This window comes from Babylonia areolata, chromosome 26, assembly GCF_041734735.1.
Source record: "Babylonia areolata isolate BAREFJ2019XMU chromosome 26, ASM4173473v1, whole genome shotgun sequence".
NCBI classification, from domain to species: Eukaryota; Metazoa; Mollusca; class Gastropoda; order Neogastropoda; family Buccinidae; genus Babylonia; species Babylonia areolata.
The window spans coordinates 13,562,046-13,581,624 of NC_134901.1; the positions used below are offsets into that span (position 1 = coordinate 13,562,046).

The window sequence follows — 19,579 nt, forward strand, 5'->3', positions numbered from 1 at the left end:
GGAAAGAAAGCATGAGGGGGCTAGATGAAGATGACAGCTAAAGATGCTCCCTCACAAATGACAGCTGTGGGAAAATACTTTCCTTCTTTTCCAGTATTTGGCTGAGCTTCAAGACTTGTATGAACAGAAATAATTAAAATATGTAACTATCTGAATGCTTTCTATTAACTGCCACAATTTCTTTTGAGAGAACCACCAGCATACTCCTTGCATCAAGCTCATTTGAGATGACTCCCAGTCTGAATCCTGATAATTCATAGCAAAATAATGATGAACAAACTAGAAATCAATATCATACCAACAGAGTTCTGATAACAAAGACATAACATTGGACAAGAAAGAAATAGAGAAGAAAGGAGAAACAAATGGGGGTTGGGGGGAGGGGATAGTCATGAAAGGGAAAATTTCAAACGCAAGTTATAACAAACTGGAACTTACCTATAGAACTGCTGTGTTCAGGTTGTGGAGGTTTATCTGATGGTGGTGACACTACATCCGCTTGATTCAACAATGTTTGTAATAACTGTTGCTCTTGTTCATTCAGTGATGTCATACTTCTGAAACACAAGAGCATTCAGTACAAACATTCATTAAAATAGATTCACAAAATCATATGTAAACAATATGATTTAAAATCTCATATGTCAGATTCTTATTTCAAGCATCATTTATTCTGCCAGCCATCTAAAATGATTACCATCGGCTCCCCAAAACAATACCTGAACACTGCATTGGGAAACTCAAATAGAACTGGTGTTCAATACAGTTTTCAATAACAAACGACAACAACAACAACAAAAAGAGAGAAAAAACAACAACAACAACAAAACGAAAACAAACATACAAATAGTAAGAAAGTTAGCAGCATCTGAATCATTACATCAAACACAACAAATACTCTCAATGGCAAAATACTACACCAGGGTCATATAAAACTTGTATGAATTGTATGGTCAGATTTAATAAGACTATAAAAGATATAAATTACATCACCACAGTAGATGTATGAATGGTATTGTACTGAACTGTATTATTCTTTGTGAAATTCTGTCTACTATCCCCAGGGAAAGTGGTTAATGTAGTGCAGAGCAACCTTTTTTTTCTGCCAGCAGGTTTTTTCCCCTATCAAAGTGGAATTTTCTACACAAGTTTGTCAGGCACAACCCTTTTGTTGCAGTGGGTTCTTTTATGTGTACAAAATTAATTACATGCTGCACATGGGACCTTGGTTTATCTCATCCAAATGATTTATAAAGTGCTCACATAAGCAGTGATATACAAGAGAAACAGAGAGAGTGAGAGAGCATCTGTACACATGTGCACACAGACTATCACATAAGGACAATGGGTGGCATTCCATGCATCCTGTTACATCCCCCTTCTCTCTTCATCATTCTTCTCCCTCCTGCATTGCAAAGGGCCATCTCTTAAACCAGCATGTATACATCATACATGCAATCTTTTACGCTACATAGTACATGCCACATGAATTCCTCTTTACATTTTTGTTGTTTTATTTCTATACATAATACTTCTGATGCATCTTAAACCTTTCACTTCTGACTGCAGATATATCTGCAGTTTAGAGGTAACTTCATTATCAACAGTCCAGCCACCCATTTGCATACGTTTATTTCATTGCAAATGGCGACTGCCTTGATACGAGTAAGAAGCAATATCTCATTTTCTCAGCAAGTTTTGGCTGGATTTTGATGCTGCTGCTTTTTTGTTGTTGTTGTTTTTTGTTTGTTTATTTGTTTGTTTTTGTTTTGTAAACCGAAAAGCTGTTGAGCATGTCAACATGGCTGCCAGACAGTGCAGATGAAGAGGCAAGATTTTGATTTTCCGTACAATGTTGGCAACAGCAACTACTAAAACATGATAGAAAAGGAAAGTAATGTTGTTGTTAATCAACTTTAAGTGATTCTGGCTATCCTGATGAAGATTATATGTTACAAGGTACATCAACAGGAAAGGGGTGGGGTTGTGTTAGAAGTGGGTATAAAAAACCCAATATTTTTGCTTGAAACCTTCATTTGGGGGTTTTCATTAACTATAATTATAGTATAAAACCCTTCAGATGAAAGCTTCAAGCCAAAATATTGTTTACAGTGAGCTTTTTTTTTCTCCTAATATTGTGTGATAGTGTTTGTGGGTATTTGGGTGGGAGGATGTTTGTGTGGGTGTATGTGAGTATTTATCATCTCTATGTATACAGTATAGTGTTTAATGTTTAAAACATATTTGAGGAAACAACATAATTGCACTTGGTTGTTGTGTCTAATACATTTACTAATAATTCACTTTTTTCCAGCACATTTCCACCAATTAAAAAAAAACTAACTTGAATTTTCTTCCTTTTTTTCATAACATTTTCTGCATTTTTTCTAAAAATCTGAGTTACCTTCCCCTGATTGGAAGTTATCTCATCCTGTCAACACTGAACTTACAATAATCATATTCGCTTTTCATTTTCCTTCAACAAAACATAATATACCTCTACATACTTTTATAATATTTTTCAAAGGTTGGTGATGATTTTGCAAAAATCACAAATAGTTCTAGAAGTGAAAGGATTAATGTTATAACACTCCCACAAATGGCACAATCAATGACTTTGAAAACACCAAGTCAAAATGGAGAATCACCAAGAACCTGACAAAATTCAATCAAAACAATTCTCATAAAATCATTTCTTATGCACTAACTGGATGATTGTATGAGTGGGTATGTGACAGACCAACAGGCTATCACAAAAATAAGTGAACAAAAAAATAATGCTATTTCAATAACAATAATAACTATCCTAATAATTAGTTAAAACAATAATTCATTGTCAATTTTAAAAGGCATGAAAGTACCAAAGGTTATGCCTTGTGTGTGTGTGTGTGGACAATCACATTCATGTGCAGGAATGACATTCATGTTTACTTAACTTCTTGTTTTGCTTTCATCAAAGGGCTTGCAACATGATCATTGCTTCACTTAGGTCTTATGTATTACACAACTATTACCACAACTAATAATAATGACAATGAAAAACAGGAGCAGGAAAGAAAAAAAAAAAGGGGGTGGGGGTGGGGGTGGGGGCTTTAAAACATCTTCCTTCTAATTTCGGGTTCATTGCATCCCATTTCTCAATATGCAATCATATCATTAAAAAAAAAGAAAAGAAAAAACCCAGAAAAAAAAACAGAAAAAAGTTACCTCCCCGAACAGAAGTACGCAGATTACGGTTGTTTACAGTAGGGCCTAGGTGTTTATTACGTTTTTACATTTGTCTCAACTGAACATACTATAAGCTTGGACAAAAAAGAATAGCTGGGAAAAGCCTATGACATGATTCAATACGTAATCGGGATCCAACACTGCAACACTTTATTTCTTTACAGTCAACAGATGGCGAATCAATGATCACATATCTGTCGTCTGCACAGCAGACACAAATCCGTGCGACCACAAACAAGAGCTACATGGTATACATTTGTACAAATGTCACAATCTGAAAAAATAGTAACAGAGTGTCTCTGTAACAAAATCATAAATACGATTTTTCTGTTAAATGACAACTTTTTTTTCAACAAGTGTAATCAAAACACAGCATCATTGCTTACACTACATGTTTCCACAGACTTTGTTCGCCATTGCTTGGAACTATTTTCGTCAAAGAATCCCACGGCCTTGAGACAAGAATTGGCCAATCAAAACCGACATATAAAAAGACCTGCGCAGAGAACACGTCGCCACCAAAGAAAAAGGATTAATTCTCCATCAGTTAGAAGATTGCACATAATTGCCCGGACTGTCGGTAAGTAAAAAACGGCTGGCTATCACAGACATTAATTAAACGCACAGATAACACTATATTTTCCTTCCACAGTGCAGTTTTCCACCAACACAGCAAACAAAGACCAGCCGCCATCTTTGAATCCTGCTATTTCTCACAGACATACCTGTTTCACGATACGTTTGGTCATAAACACGCTGTAACACGCATACACAGACATATGATGATAGTATATATGCTGTGTATGACTTTAGCGTCCTTGGAATCATCCGTTTTCGTCAAGAATTATCCGAGTTTCATTTCATAGTGCGGAAGGTCATGAAGGCAGCACTGTGTCTGGCGAATGTCTAACGGGCTTATGAATACATTGGTCGCAGGGTTGCGATGTGGGGGAAAAGGCTGTTGATTTTGATTGGCTGAAGAATATAGGTCACGTCTGACCATAACCAATGAGATCATTTCAGTGATACCGCGACAGGTCTGAGTCGAGAAGACGCATTCCTGCACACTTTCATTGACGTACAGAGGGACTTCCCCTTCATCATAACGGGTCGGGTTACTGGACGAATCTTTATCGGGCTTTTGTTTGCTTCAGTTGTTATTTGTCCCACTGTTCTGACATCTTTAAGAATGCATTTTACTGTGTACTAAAACTGAAAATTTACTACGAAATCTGGTCGCATCAATCACAAGAAAATGATACATTAAGAGTTACACACACACACACACACACACACACACTTCACAGGCATTCCCTCTCTTTCACCCACTACCTCTCTTCTTTCAGTCTCATAACACTTCCAGTGAATAAACACTAAACTGAATCTCTCTCTCTCTCACACACACACACACACAGAGTTTTTTTGGCTTTCTTTTTTTTTTTTTTAATAAAGAAAAACCGAATGGATCAAGTGATTGATTCACATTTCATGAAAAATATTGGGGGAGGGGGGATTCAAGTAATATGTTTCTCAATGAACAGCTGAACCTTTGCAAGTGAATACTTAATGTAGAAGCATTTAATTGATCAGTGCAAAAGAAATATCAAAAGTCAAACTGTGAGGCAACAGAAGTTTTCTGATTGCTATCTTCAGATCAGCACAGAAAATTCAGAAGTAGCATCTGTAGAAAATATATATTTCATTTGATGTGAATGCTGAGTTAATTTGTGCAATAACCTCTTCATTGCCTTTTTTCTTTCTTTTAAAAAAAATCTCTTTCTTTATTTTCATTTTGGATCTGTATGTTTGTGTGTCCATGTGTATGTGAGTGTGCACTTGCAATGCATGTTTGTGTACATGTATATTGTTTTTGTGTGTGTAGATATATATGTTTGTCACTGTGTGTGCAAATATTGTTCACATTAATGTCTATAAACCCTAAGTGTGTGTGTTTGTGTGTTCAGATCACATGACCAACATCTGTTTGGTGATTCCTCAGCTATGTTTTGTAAGTGTGTATGTTCATTTGTTCTTTAGTTTGGGTACAAGAATGTATACTGCATGGTTCCTTTGAGAGATTTTATATGATTATGTGTCAATGTATCCATGTGTATTTCCACACTTCTTACATGAATGTGCAAGAAATAGACATAGAAATCGTGCTGCCTTAAGGCCTAGAATTTGTTTGTTTTTGTTTGATCCGGTTCCATCTGACCACAAATTTTCCTGTGTCTGTGTCAGTTTGGGCCTTATTGGATGTTCATGTGCAAATCATGATCATCCTTAACCAAGTTTTTATATCAAATGTTTTTCACCAACTATATATTTGTTTTTAAGAAATTGTTGGGTTTTTTTGTTGTTGTTGTTGGGTTTTGTTGGGTTTTTTTTTACTCTACAAACCATAAGAAATAAACTCTCTCTCATTCTCAAACTTCAAAGTCTGTTCCAACACACACACACACACACACTGCACACGCAAAGAAACTTAAAAAGGGAGAAGACAGAAAGGGCATCATTGGTGACACATTCCAGTGTAGTCAAGAGAGAGGCCACTCTGGACCACAACATAAAATCTGTCTTTCTCTCTCTCTTTCATGATTTGATCAGCCTTTCATCAGTAGAAGTACAAAGAGTTAGATATAGACTGCTGAGATCTATTCAGGTCATGCATCTGTACCGAAGTATGTCTGGACTCTAATTTCAGGCAAACCTACAGCTTCATATTCCTTTCCACAGATTACATCCATGCATGTGTGCACGTTCGCGCGCGCGCGCACACACACACACACACACACACACACACACAAATTATCATTTTAAACATTTTTATCATTGATTAAGAGAGTGCAGAACAAACTGGTTATTATTGTAGAATGTCTGCACTCAGCCTGGCAAGTCCTGATGGATGAAAGTACTATCAAGGTCAGGGGCTTTTAATATTTTTTCATCTGAAAATTATCATTCAAAGAATATCTAATTAGTAATTGTGGTCAATACTAGCTGTAGTCATAATGAATGTTATGTTTGTTGTGCTGTGTACTGACAGACTGATCCCAAAAATAGAAGCATGCATTCTCAGTCAGCGATGTAGGATTGAAGGGGAGACAGGGGTAAGGGGATGGGAACCAAAGTGTAAGACAATGGCAGTGCAACACAAAAAGTAGAAGTGAAAGAAATGAGGGATGGTGGGCTAATGGAGCAGTTTAAGTGGATCCCATGATGACAGCACACACACACACACACACACACACTGACACACATAGACGCATGCACACACACACACACGCTCACACAGTGAGTGAGGGGGTCTGGGGGAAGTAGTGGGCTGCATGACGTTTTTTTAACAAGCCGGCTTCCTCCAGATAGAGTTGAGGCTAACAACGATCCATTGGCTTGCGCCCATGAAGATAAAAGCAGGCTGTTCAGGTCTTGGGTTTGTGAAGGTTTCGTTGTTCAATGGGGTGACCGAGTCCTGTAGGCTTCCTAACCGAACCTTCACGTTTAAGACAACGACATATCGGTTTTCCGACCTCAAGGTCAAGCTGTTCAGTGCTGTCGTCGTTTCTGTTTATTTATATTTTTTAGGCCACTGAAGCCTGGGTTTTATGGAGAGGTGGCAAGGCCACAGTGACTCAACTCAATGTCAGGCTGCACTGCTCGTTATCTGTGCTAGTTGGTCCCACAGGCGCATGAAATCGCCTGCTCATTTCATGTGGGTCGATGGTTAGTTTAGTCGCAATGTGATGCCGTTCTCTCTCTCTCTCTCTCTCTCTCTCTCTCTCATATGGATGTTGTTTCACAGAGGCGACGGACAAGACAGGATAGTCAAGTTTATCACTACTTTTATTCCATTTTCGTTTCGCTTTTCTGGTGTGTTAGACTGCTTTTCGATTTTTTTCCACTACATCATGGAGAAAGTGTGCAGCATCGTACCTGTTTTTCCCACTTTATATATATATCAGGTGTCCCCCCAAAAAGTGAACCGCTTTTTGACAAGTATTTTCTCAGTGGTAGAGAAACCGAATTCATTGAAAAGTTTCACACAGTAACTTTGGGGTATCATCAACAAGTCTGCAAAATATCTAAAAGTTCGAACGGAAATTATGCGATATTGTCAAATTAAAAACAGCATGTCAGAAAATCCAATATCAGGGATGAGCAAAGTGACATTCATCATGTTCATGCCAGCTGCCAGGTGTTGGCATCTGTCACTCAGTGTCAGTCTAAAAATAGCCTGTCTGGGTGTCATGTCTATTGATTTAAAAAAAAAAAAAAATTTATTGTCTGTATCCAAAATCAGTTCTGTCCAAAGTTTCAGTCTGGAAGGATCAACCATGCCTTTGAGTAAACGTGATATGGTTACCATTAAAAACTGTTTCAAGGAGAAAGGCTGGGGTGGAAGAAGGATCGTAAAAGAATTTCCAGGCAAGGGGTGTAGTCATGTCACTGTAAATAGACTTATCGCTAAAATACGTACTACAGAGTCAGCAGCACGTAAAATTGGCAGTGGGAAACCCAAGACTGCATGTTCGGCGGAGAATAAGGACCGTGTTGAGGAACTGATTCAATCCCAGGAGGAGAACCCAGGGACCCACAAATCTCTTAGAGAAGTCGCAAGCGATTTACATATGAGAAAGTCTTCTGTGCAAAGAATGGCGAAAGAACTGGAGCTGAAGCCCTTCAAGAGGATACGGGTATCAATGAGGGACCAAAATGTTAGAGGGAAAAGAAAAACTCCCTGCCGTAACTTGAATGACCGCTGCTCGGCCACTGATGTGAAAAGGATCATTATCACAGACGAGAAAGACTTTTACGTTAGAGATAGCTAAAAATCGCCAAAACGATCGCGTTTACATAGGAAACGGAAACGAGAAATCCAGCCATCTCGCCCCTATCATGAGACTTCTAGATTTTCAAAAAAGATAATGGTTTCGGCTGGAGTATCCTGGAAAGGAAAAACACATATTCATTTTATTGACACTGATAGAGCCAAGGTTAATAGTGAAAGCTACATTCAGTTTGGATGACAGTTTTCTTCCGGATTGTAGGCGTCTTTATCCTAGAAACAATTACGTGTTTCAGCAAGATGAGGCTCCTTCACACACAAGTAGGGTAACCCAGGCCCATTTGGAGGAGGCTACACCAGAATTCATCAAGGATGAATGGCCTCCACAAAGTCCAGACTGTAACTCAATGGATTATGCCATGTGGGACTGTAAAGGACTGGAGAAAGTTTACCGGCCGGGGAGTGAGAGACAAATTGACCGAGCAGGCGTTAAAGGACAAGATAATTATGTCATGGGAGGAGACATCGGTGGAAGAAATACATAAAAGCATTTCCGCTTGGAAGAAACGGCTTCGTTCAGTCGTGGAGGCCACATTGAGCATAAACTGAAATAAGTGAGTTTTCCTCTGATATTGGATTTTTTGACATGCTGTTTTGAATTTGACAATACTCGCATAATTTGACATTTTAGATATTTTGCAGACTTTGCAGATGATACCTTAGGTTACTGTGTGAAAATTTTCAATGAATTCGGTTTTTCTATCACTGAGAAAATATTTGTCAAAAAGCGGTTCACTTTTTTGGGGACACCCGATGTGTGTGTGTGTGTGTGTGTGTGTGTGTGTGTGTGTGTGTGTTTCTTAGTTTACTATCCCGTCAGTCAGTTTCTCTGTAGATCTGTCTACCTGTACGTTTATTAAGAGTCAAGATCGGCCTATCTGCCTGTTTATTTATGTCTGTCTTTCTCGCTCGCGCGCGCGTGCGTGCATATATGTGTGCGTACATTGGGGGATGCGTGCGAACGTCAGTTCGCGCGCGTGTGTGGGTGTTTGCTGTGTTTTCCGACAGATAGTGTGAACGCGTTACACGTTCGGTGTTACTCCCCATACCCACTGCGAGTAGAGAAGTGGAGCTGGGGGACGGGACGATTGGTAGGGAGAGGGGTGGGGTGGGGGGGAGTTATATCAGATTGATTTGAACGTGACTTTCTGCTTGTATGTGCAGCTCCAGGCGGCATCTGTTTTGGGAATAGCTTGTACACTGTATCACGTGAATACCACTGGGGATGATTCATAATACTGTGCGCGAATGAGACTACAGTACAGCTGCACATTTTGTGTCAGTATCAACAACGAAAATAAATCACTCTTTATGTTTTTGTATAAGTGTATATCTGCACACACGCACGCACGCATGTGTGTGTGTGTGTGTGTGTGTGCGGGCGCGTGCGTGCGTGTGTGTGCGGTGCGAGCGTGCGCATATTCGAGCCTTGCATCATGTCTGCAGTGGTAAAAAGCGTGTCTGTGTCGGTGACCGTTTTCTATTGAGCATTAAAATTCGTCCGCGGCGAACAGTTATGTTTAATGTGTGCTCACAGCTGAGTGACATTAAAACAAGAAAAACCATTGTACTGAATAAATAAATAAATAATTTTTGCTTCAGTCCAAAATTCAGTGGCAGGGAGAGAGGGAAATTCCAATAGAAAATAACCATTGGAGAACGTGTGGGCATTTGTGCGAGTTCCTCACATCCAGACAGATCCCGGCGGACGCTGTATCCTCCTCCTGTACTTGAAACAAATGGTGAATCACGGCCTAAACGCACAAAGACAACCATTTTGTCTTTGTTGATCGTTTAACACTTATGTTGGAACCCCCCCCCCCAAAAAAAAAACAAAACAAAACGTTCCCTTGAAAGGCGCCTATAGATCGTCTAGACCTGCATTGAAAACACAAGTGCGCTCTTCGTGTCTTTTGCTGTTCGTGCTGTGTACTTGTGGTGCAGGTAGAGAGGGAAAAGCGCTGACGAATCAGAGAGGTGAACAAAGTATGTCAGGGGAGACAGCATCAACAAGAGTACGGGTCGGTCACAAGGTGTGGTTAGGCTGCAGCCATTGCTTGTTTTCCCACTCCCGTGGCTGAATAGGTCAATGTCGTTATCATAACTTTGTCTACCGTCTCTACGCTTCTTCGTCTCTTACTCCATGCTGTCTGTCTGCCTGCCTGCCTGTCTGTCTCTGTCTGTCTGTCTGTCTCTCAACCTCGTATGTATTATAAGATGGACGACTATGCCACTTAAGTTCCTTCTTATTATCAGCATTGTTTTAATGTGTATCCGTGACTGTTGAATTCTTGCGATATGGTCGTTCTGGCTACACACAGAAACATGAGCTGTAGCTTTGAGAACTTGATTCAGTTCCAGCTCAGAAATATGAAATTAAACAACAACAGAAGTATGCGTCACAATTTCATCTCAGTAACTTTAATGCTCGAAAAGATTAATTTGCTCAGCTCAGTAGTCACACTGCATGAACCCAGCTTCATTAACAGGCCATGTCCACAATGCCAAAGGTCACTTTGAACCCAAATTATTGCCGGGTCATGTCCAAAATTGGGGGGGAGGGGGGGGGGGGGGGCGAGAGAGAAAGAGAGAGGATGCAGGCAATGATCCGAAGACTGAAAATGAAAGAAAATACGCAGACGTGTCGTGAGAGAGGGAGACGCAGACAGCGTGCAGAACCGTAGTGCAAAACACACACGAAGAGAGAGGGGGAAAGGGTGCCAGACAGAAATGACACGCTATATCGATGTCTAAGTCTGGGACTCCCAGACAGCACGGAAAGGTGCAAACGGGAGAGATGCACAAATACAAAACGAACAAACATCGTGCGTTGTGGCTGGTGGCGGACTTAGCAAGCACGCTGCACAGATTTGACGAGGTGCGCGAGCAAACACTGACATGTCGGTCTCAGTTGCCGGCAGACACGCAGACAAACCATGGGCTGCAGCTCTCAACACCCCACGTCAGCATAACATCCTCGGATGCTTGGGAACGAGTGATTTTTTTTGTTTGCTTTTTTGTTTGTTTGTTGTTTTTTTTGTTCAAGTTCATCCCTTCTCTTCTCTCATCCCCCAGCTGCTGATGCTTCGTCTGCTGTTATTCTGTTCGCCCTCTCGGCCTGATGTTGTATCTCCAGTACATGTCAAGTGAAATGTCCAGAAATGTCTCATTTGCAATCGACTTGGCAATTAGCAACACGATTTCGGATCCCCACAGTCTCTTTCCCAAATACACCCGCTTCCCCACAGTATCTTTTCCAAAAATTAATACACACTTATTATCGTCACTGATATTAGGAAAAAATCTCTCTCGATCTCTCTCTCTTCCCAAATACACACTTATAATATAATCGTCGCTGATATTAGGATCTCTCTCTCTCTCTCTCCAATTTCCATGTAGTCCTTTCCATGATTTGTAGTGAATGTGATGCTTTGATTTTTTTTCTTCTTCTTCCTTTCTCGTTTGATGTTATGTGATGCTATTTGCAATTCATTTGTTTATAGTTTTCCCCAATTTTCTCCTTTTGGGGACTGGATGAAAAAAAAGCATTGTTGCTTATTCTATTACCCTCAGAAATAAAATTCTCTCTCTCTCTCTCTCTCTCTCTCTCTCTCTCTCTTCTGTGCACACGAGATAAGTTTATACTTAGAGTTCTTCCTTAAAACCTCCACCCAAAGTCCGGACGTCCAATGACCGTTATCAAGGATACATTCTGGAATAAAAATTTTATAAACGCAACACTTCTTGGTACCATTCCCATTCAGACTGCAAGATTTGCAACTTAACGTTTTGACGATTCTTTTCCTACCGACTTCAGGAAACTGTATATATATATATATATATATATATATATATATATATATATATATATATATATATGTATGTATGTATGTATGTATGTTAACCTCCCCCCACACCACCCTCTCTCTCTCTCTCTCTCTGAGGCTCAGATATTTCTTATAGTCCGTGCGCAGAAATCCACATCAGTCCTACCGGGCTAACTCACACACAGATGGACCTATATAACCAGCTAGCCAGAGTTGATTGTGGATGCTGACCAGTCATTAACGCGGCTTCTGATCTGTGCTCTTTCCAGGAGCGCCTTTGCTGCTCCGGCCGACATTTTGATTTGCTTTGAATATTTAATCAAGAAACATACGCACCTTAGTCGCTTTGTGATTTACCCCTCAGACATATAACTGGTCACTAAGCCAACTCTAAGTTTGATCGGTTAGTAAGTGTACATCTGCGTCCCAATGGTTGACAGACAGAGATAATATAACCCTACACCCGCCCTCTTGTAGGAGAGAGAGAAACGTGAAAAACGAAAGTTTATTCTAGATAAAGACCTCAGTTTCGCTTCTGAGTCATGCCACAGACATTTATATAACATACTCTGAGAGTTGGGGAGCGGGGATGCCGATCGTGTGCTATAACTGACTGAACGAAACACACAAGTCATGAGTTTGTGAAGGATCTCGCCGAGCATAATTATATATAGACGTGGGAGTTTTAGTGGAATTAAGTTTTGTATGTTCATTTTTAACACACAGTCATCAGAGAGAGAGAGAGAGAGGCAGACAGGCAGGCAGATGGGCAGATTAAATAGAAGCGGCAGACAGTGGGAGAACAGAAACCGATGGTGTGGCATGTAATAAATACAGCCGATTGGAACGATACCATATATGGAAGTTCATGAATAAAGACATATATATATATATATAGAGAGAGAGAGTGCAGATATGTCAGTGCTTCAAGAGCAAGTCTGCATTATGCAACAGCTATGCATTGGGCTCGTGTGTGTGTGTGTGTTTGTGTGAATTGGGTAGGGATTGTGTGTACTGGAGTTGGCTCTGTAGGGTCAACGCCCGTTCACAGACTGAGTTATAATCCACCTCTTTCATTACCTGTCCACTCTCTTCTACCCTCACCCTTCTCCACCCTTGAAAGATTGATTGGTCTGGACTGACACCTGGGTTCGAATCCCGCTCTCGCCCTTTCTCCTAAGTTTGACTGGAAAATCAAACTGAGCGTCTAGTCTTTCGGATGAGACGATAAACCGAGGTCCCGTGTGCAGCACGCACTTGGCGCACTGAAAAAGAACCCATGGCAACGAGAGTGTTGTCCTCTGGCGAAATTACGTAAAATGAAATCCACTTTCATAGGTACACAAATATGTAAGCATGCACTCAAGGCCTGACTAAGCGCGTTGGGTTATGCTGCTGGTCAGGCATCTGCTCAACAGATGTGGTGTAGCGTGTATGGATTTGTCCGAACGCAGTGACGCCTCCTTGAGAAAGTGAAACTGAAACTGAAACTGACACCATGCCGTATCTGAGAAATGGCAGTATTCCAACAGCAGATTCATTAGCTGTCTTGAATTACGAACACCAAAGGCATACACCGGTGTAGGATAATATAAAAGCAACTTCCATTCCCAAAGCATTCCCCATCCCTTAAGAAGTGAAGTCAGTGTGTTTTTTTAATTTTTCCTCACACCAGTGACTGCGTTCGTGGTACCAATCGATTCATAAAGGGACTGTCTTGGATTTTTCTTTTTTTCGGAAAACAACCTCGAGCCCATATTTTGACATTTTCACTTCCTCCGACCTCTCCCCTTCTGCTCTTTGTGTGTGTGTGTGTGTGTGTGTTTACTACAGTGTTACTTACTAGACTGGCTGATTATATCAATGCAAACAATATACTTTCAGGGGCCCCAAGCAGGTTTAAGACGATCCCATTCTACATTAGATCAAATGTTTGTTTTGAAATTACTAATTGATATTTTTTCCATGAAAAAGAAGTAACTTTATTGTGCTTTTGTTGATTTTGAAAAAAGCCTTTGATTCAGTTTGGAGAAGTGGGTTATGGCAAAAACATGTTCATGAAGGCGTGAATGGTAAAATTTTGCGTGTCAAAATGAATATGCATGATAGAATTAAGTGATGGGTGTTTTTAAATGGTGAAAAATCGGATTTCTTTAGCATTTGTAAGGGTGTACGACAAGGAGAAAATCTCTCGCCTTTGCTTTTTTCTTTGTATCCCAATGATTTAGAGTCGTATTTGACAGCATAAGAGTCCATCTATTGATCTTTTATTGAATGTCAATATTATTTCAGACTTAGATAGTAACATGCGATTATTTGTAATCTTGTATGCAGATGACAATTGTACTTTCGGAGAAGAAAGAAGGATCACAACAGTCCCTCAATGTTTTTCACAAATATTGTTTAAAATGGAAACCAGTGGTTAATGTAAAGAAAACGAAAGTGATGATATTTAATTCTACAAACAAGCTAAGGCCTGTTTTTAAGTTTGGTAATGTACGTTTGGATGTTGTCGATTCTTTTAAATATCTTGTTATCGAATTTAGTAGAAACGGAATTTTTTTTACAAAGCTAAAAAAAGAATTTATGAACAGGCTCAAAGAGCTATGTTTTCGTTACTTCAGTCAGCCAGAAATCAAAGTTTGCCATTACATATTGTTTGGACATGTACCAGTCTATGATTGTTCCTATTTTGTTGTATGGTGCAGACATATGGGGTTATGAAAATGTAAATATACTTGAAAAATTATAATTGAAAATTTTGAAACTCTTCTTTAAACTGAACAGGAATACTATGACCCAACTTATTTATGGAAAAACTGGTATCTATCCAATCAGTGAGTTAGTGAAAATGAGATTGGTTCGATTTTGGACCAGCTTAGTGATATCAAACACAGAAAAATATACTGGTAAAATATATTTGATGTTACTTGACTTGTATCGAAATGGTATTTATTCTTCAAAATGGGTGAGTAATATCAGACAAATTTTAATAGAATCAGGGAATGACTGTGTTTGGGATGCTAAATTCTTCTTAGAGAGGGAATCTTTCTGCAAGAATGTCAATATTGCTTTGAGAGATAATTTTCAAAATCTATGGAGACATGCTCTGGAGGCGAGTAATAAATGTTTCTTTTATTGAAATTTCAAAAGTGGATTTGGCAGAGAAAGATATATAAGTCAAATGCCTGATAATTACGTTATCAGCGTCTTCAAATTTCGAAGTAGTAATCATAAGCTGGAAATAGAAACAGGGACACACAAAGGAATACCACGAGAGTTACGGCTTTGTAAAGTTTGTAACATGTCTCTGATTGGGGATGAGTTCCATTTTATAATGGAATGTCCCAGTTATGATCAGTTGCGAAACAGATGTTCCTAAAAAAATATTTGTCTCCAAAATCGGTTTTTAATTTCTGTAGTATGCTCAAAGGAGGCAAAAAGTCATTTTTGCAGTAAGATGATTAGATTTGCAAACGTTGCCTGGCTACGCTTTCGGAGTTAAAAGACATTTGTGTTTTCCCAACTTTTATGTGACATTGTTGTGTATTTGGAAATGTTTGTTCTGGGCATGAAAACATTATTTTGTAGTAATCCTCCATACTCGAATAGGAGTGAAAGGATAATTAATACTTGAAACGTGTGTGTTTGTGTGTGTGTGTGTGTGTGTGTGTGTGTGTGTGTGTGTGTGTGTGTGTGTGTGTTCGCATTACTGTGTACACGCATGCTGGCATACACGCCTTACGGACTTTCTTTGTTAGTGTGACTGCTTGTCTGTCTGCTGGTCTGTCCCTCTGTCTGTCTCCATTCAACTCAGCAGGGGGAAGTTTCCGATCCTGTACAGTATACTGCTAAATATTTCACTGACCAGCAGCTTAAAATAATCATTGTTAAAAAAAATTTTAAAAAAAGAAAAAGAAAAGAAAAGATAATTATCGTGATGGCTAATGTATGATTTCTTGTTAACGTCATGATTGTAGTTATTATGTGATTGTGCGTTTTACACCACCGCCGTTGATGTTATGGTTTGTTATATATTTCTCGTAAAGAGAGAACTAGATATATGCCTTTAAGCTTTGTATGTAAGTCAAAAGAAATAAACCAGTACATTTGTAAGTATATTGACCTCATTTTAAGACATCGCTTTTTAAGCATTGGCAGTTATAAAATCGGCAGAGGCCTCTTAGTTTCCTGCCAATAAGACTGAATCGTTCCAATGGACAGACTGAGGTGTAACCAGTGAATAATGGCTTTTGTTTTTGGTCACACCTGCCTCACAAACTTGCCTGTATATTGTCAACGGCAGGTCCGATCATAAGCTTTGGTAGGATTTGCGTGAGAAAGTGAGAAATTTTGATGACAGCCACAAGTATAATTTTACAGGACAACAGCTGGCGAAGTGCAGTTTGGGACAAGTGCCACTGTACGGTTGTTCAATAACGGGGGTGATTTGTCAGAATGGAATGTTTCGAGCATTGTTACCCAAACATTCTAGTTTTATGTGACCAAGCGCGCTATGCTTGCTCCAAAACTGCTCACACACGAGCTACATCAGGCGACGTTTTTCCCAACTAGGCTAACCCGCGGACAGATTGTGTGACATCACTCCTAGTTTGAACGCAAAGCTGCTTACATCATTTTGTCCTCGCCAGACAACCTACTCACGGCTCGACCAGTGTCGTACACGGCAACATTTATCTTGTTTTTTTCCCCTTCTTTCTGGTCCTCTGACAGAGAACTGGAGTTCGGACTATTCATCATTTACTGGATGCGCGCGCAAACACACCACACACACTCACACACACACACAGGCCGAACGAATACTTTTATGACAGCTGATCAAACGTGTGCTGAATCTGAGAGGATGAAAGAGGGGTCTCTGAAACTGGCAACTCTGCGAGACGGGAACGGACGAGTTTTGCCTGAACGTTCTTCACTTAATCGACTACAATCACTGTTCTGAGCAATTTGCTATTAAAATCTAATCATTATCTTCATTATACATATGGTATAGGATCTTGTGAAGCTAATGGTGTGATTGTGAACGTTTAATTAATGTATTGTTCACCCATCCTGCATCTCTTAGGGTTTTTTCTGCTTATACGTGCGCTGTTTCAGTGTTTGTTTGTGATACTCGTTGATTTCATCTACTCTCTTTTGTTCCCATCCAGTCTCTTACCCAACCTTTTTTTTCATATTTTGAATCAGATATTGGCACTGTTTGAATTGAATACAGATTTTTTACAATTCAAAGAAAAGTGTGAGTGAATTTACATCCGCGACAAGGGCGGGTCGTTGTTGATTTGTGTCTTATTGTTGTTGTTTTTTTCAATAGCCCTTATGGAATATGAACTTTTTTCTTCCGTTTTTTTGTTTGTTTGTTTGTTCCTTTTGGTTTTGGGTTGTTGTTTTTGTTTTTTTGTTTGTGTGTGTGTGTGTGTGTGTGGGGGGGGGGGGGTTCAACATGGAACTGTAAGAAACTTTGATGTTTTGCTATTATCAAGCCTTTACAAGATTATCGGCTTCCACTTACACTGACAAGAATATAGACAGTGGAACATCTTTTTTTCTTTATTATTATTATTATTTTGTTCTATACTACCCTATCCCAGAGAACTTTCCATTATATTGATTTGTCCCCTATAAAGATACCTTCAAGTTTTATTCATGACGATACTTTCAAGTTTCATTTGGTATTATGTCTTCTATCCGTCGATCCCCCCCCCCCCCCCCCCACCCCCACCCTTTTTTTTTTTTTTTCCTTTTGTTCAGTATACGTTACTATACGTACAAGCCATTAACATGCGAAGCGTTCAGTAGTTCACCACTCAGCACAGGCATATTACCGTTAGTTACTAGTATTCTACTACTTGGGCTGCACCTAAATTGACAGTTATGGCGGATGTCAAGGTGCAGTATCAGTTACGACTACAGACGCCTATGTTGTGGATGGCCAAGATTTTCACGCTTGACAACAGACATAACGGTAACCGAGTTTTCTCGGAGTGGCAGCGTTGTTGGCTGTTGAAAAAAACACACCAAAAAAAACAGTCCGTTGGCAACGTGCGAAGTGTATACGGTCAGGCCGTGGCTGGCAGAAGGCAGAGGAATCGTGTTGTTGTTCTGCAGTCTTTGGCAATTCTCTCGGTCTGCGTTACAGCACGAATTGGCACCTTCAGGGGCCACTGGTGGCTGACACCCCCACTCTCCCACCCGCTTCTGTTTGCTGTTTTCTGTCGGTGGCATGATACGATTGTCTTGTGTGTGCGCGCGTTATTGCGTCCATGCGTGTGTGTGCATGCATGTGTATGACGTGCGTGTATCTGTTGTGGATAGGGTGTCTACATGCCTTGCCGCACAATGGTTCTTGTCATGGCTACACCACTACGTGACGCAGGCACAGAATAAAGAAGTGTTTTTTGATTGATCATTTTGTAAAGTCTCTGCACTGAAAACTCTCCGATAATCTATTATTTAAGACAAGATTAACAACAGTCACACACCCCATCCCTACCCTTACACCCCATGGCGATTGCAAATTGGCGTTTGGGAGCAGGGGAAAAGGCAGTCAGGCTGGCATGTTTTCATTTGGGGGAAAAAGGCTGTGGTGTTTGTCCGCATACCTCCCAAACATAGCCTTTACCTTTTTTCTTTTTTTTTTTCAGGTGTTTACAAGGAAAACTCCTTCCTTTACATTTTTCGCGTGCTAAAGATAAAGAGGTTGGGTGGGCAGGTTAGTATGTGTGTGTGTAGGGAGGGGGTAGGAGTTGAAATCGAAAGCACTTCAATAATTGGAGGAAAGCCTGTCTGAATGATCTGTCTTTCCCCAGGGAACGTTTCCTTTCTGCTCACAGATAACTTGAACCACACAGAGTTCGGGTAGTGTGTGTGTGTGTGTGTGTGTATGTATGTGTGTGTGCGCGCGCGCGCGTTTTGTTGGTATGATCTTTATCAGACAGACTTACAGATAGAAGATAGATCCAGACAGAGAGAGAGAGAGAGGGTGTGTGTGTGTGTGTGGGGGGGGGGGGGGGGGCAATGATTTATGTTAAAGCAGAGACTGGCAGACAGATATGATATAAACAGAGAAAGGACTGAAACAACATTGTCTAATCTGGAGGGAGGGTGGGGAGGGGGTTGGGGGGAGCGTAGAGGGGGGGTTGGGGGGGGGTGCGGGCCTCAGACTGGGTAGCAGGACCTGTATCAGAGACTTAAACCTGAAAGAGACAGATAGATACTGAGATGGAGAGAAAGAGAGACAGGGGTGCATGGTTGATCAATACCAGTCAAAAAGACAGTATGAATGATTCTGAAACCCCAGACAGGCAGACAGAGAGGAACATGGAACATGGGGAGAGAGAGAGGCAGAGACAGAGAGAGAGGCAGACAGAGACGGACGGACAGACAGACTGAAGGAGTTAAAGGGGATGGGGAGGAGGGGATGGGGGACTCCGTCTGCGTCAGAGAAATGACAGACAGGCACGGAGGGAGAAATGTATGCCACTCAAAGAAACAGCATGTTCTATAATTATCACACACGTAGAATGAAAATAATGACAGTGTGATCGATATATGAGAGTGACAGAGAGACAAGGGTGTGTAATCAATAACACACAAGTAACACAGAAAAAGAGACAGGCAGGCAGGCAGACAAATGGGCAAATTATAAAGATGGCAG

The 19,579-nt window shown here is 40.3% G+C and overlaps 2 protein-coding genes across 8 annotated transcripts in view; one reads left to right on the forward strand and one right to left on the reverse strand.

Moving 5' to 3' along the window:
* LOC143300724 (uncharacterized) overlaps positions 1 to 19,579 on the reverse strand; it is a 94,311-nt gene that overhangs the window by 45,220 nt on the left and 29,512 nt on the right. For 5 of the 7 annotated variants that reach the window (XR_013057686.1, XM_076614603.1, XM_076614606.1 and 2 more), the window contains exon 3: positions 439 to 557. Coding sequence is in view for 6 of the 7 variants with exons in the window: in XM_076614603.1 (XP_076470718.1) it covers positions 439 to 557 (119 nt within the window). In the remaining variant the exon portion in view is untranslated. Of the gene's footprint in view, positions 1 to 438; positions 558 to 3,614; positions 3,736 to 3,953; positions 4,127 to 19,579 lie in introns of those variants that run through there. The other 2 variants (XM_076614604.1, XM_076614605.1) reach the window with 2 other exon arrangements.
* The window catches only part of LOC143300725 (putative Nudix hydrolase NudL), a 59,876-nt gene continuing 44,017 nt past the window's right edge, over positions 3,721 to 19,579 (forward strand). Inside the window, exon 1 of the mRNA XM_076614612.1 lies at positions 3,721 to 3,808. The gene's annotated coding sequence lies outside the window, so the exon portion shown is untranslated. The remainder of the gene's footprint in view (positions 3,809 to 19,579) is intronic.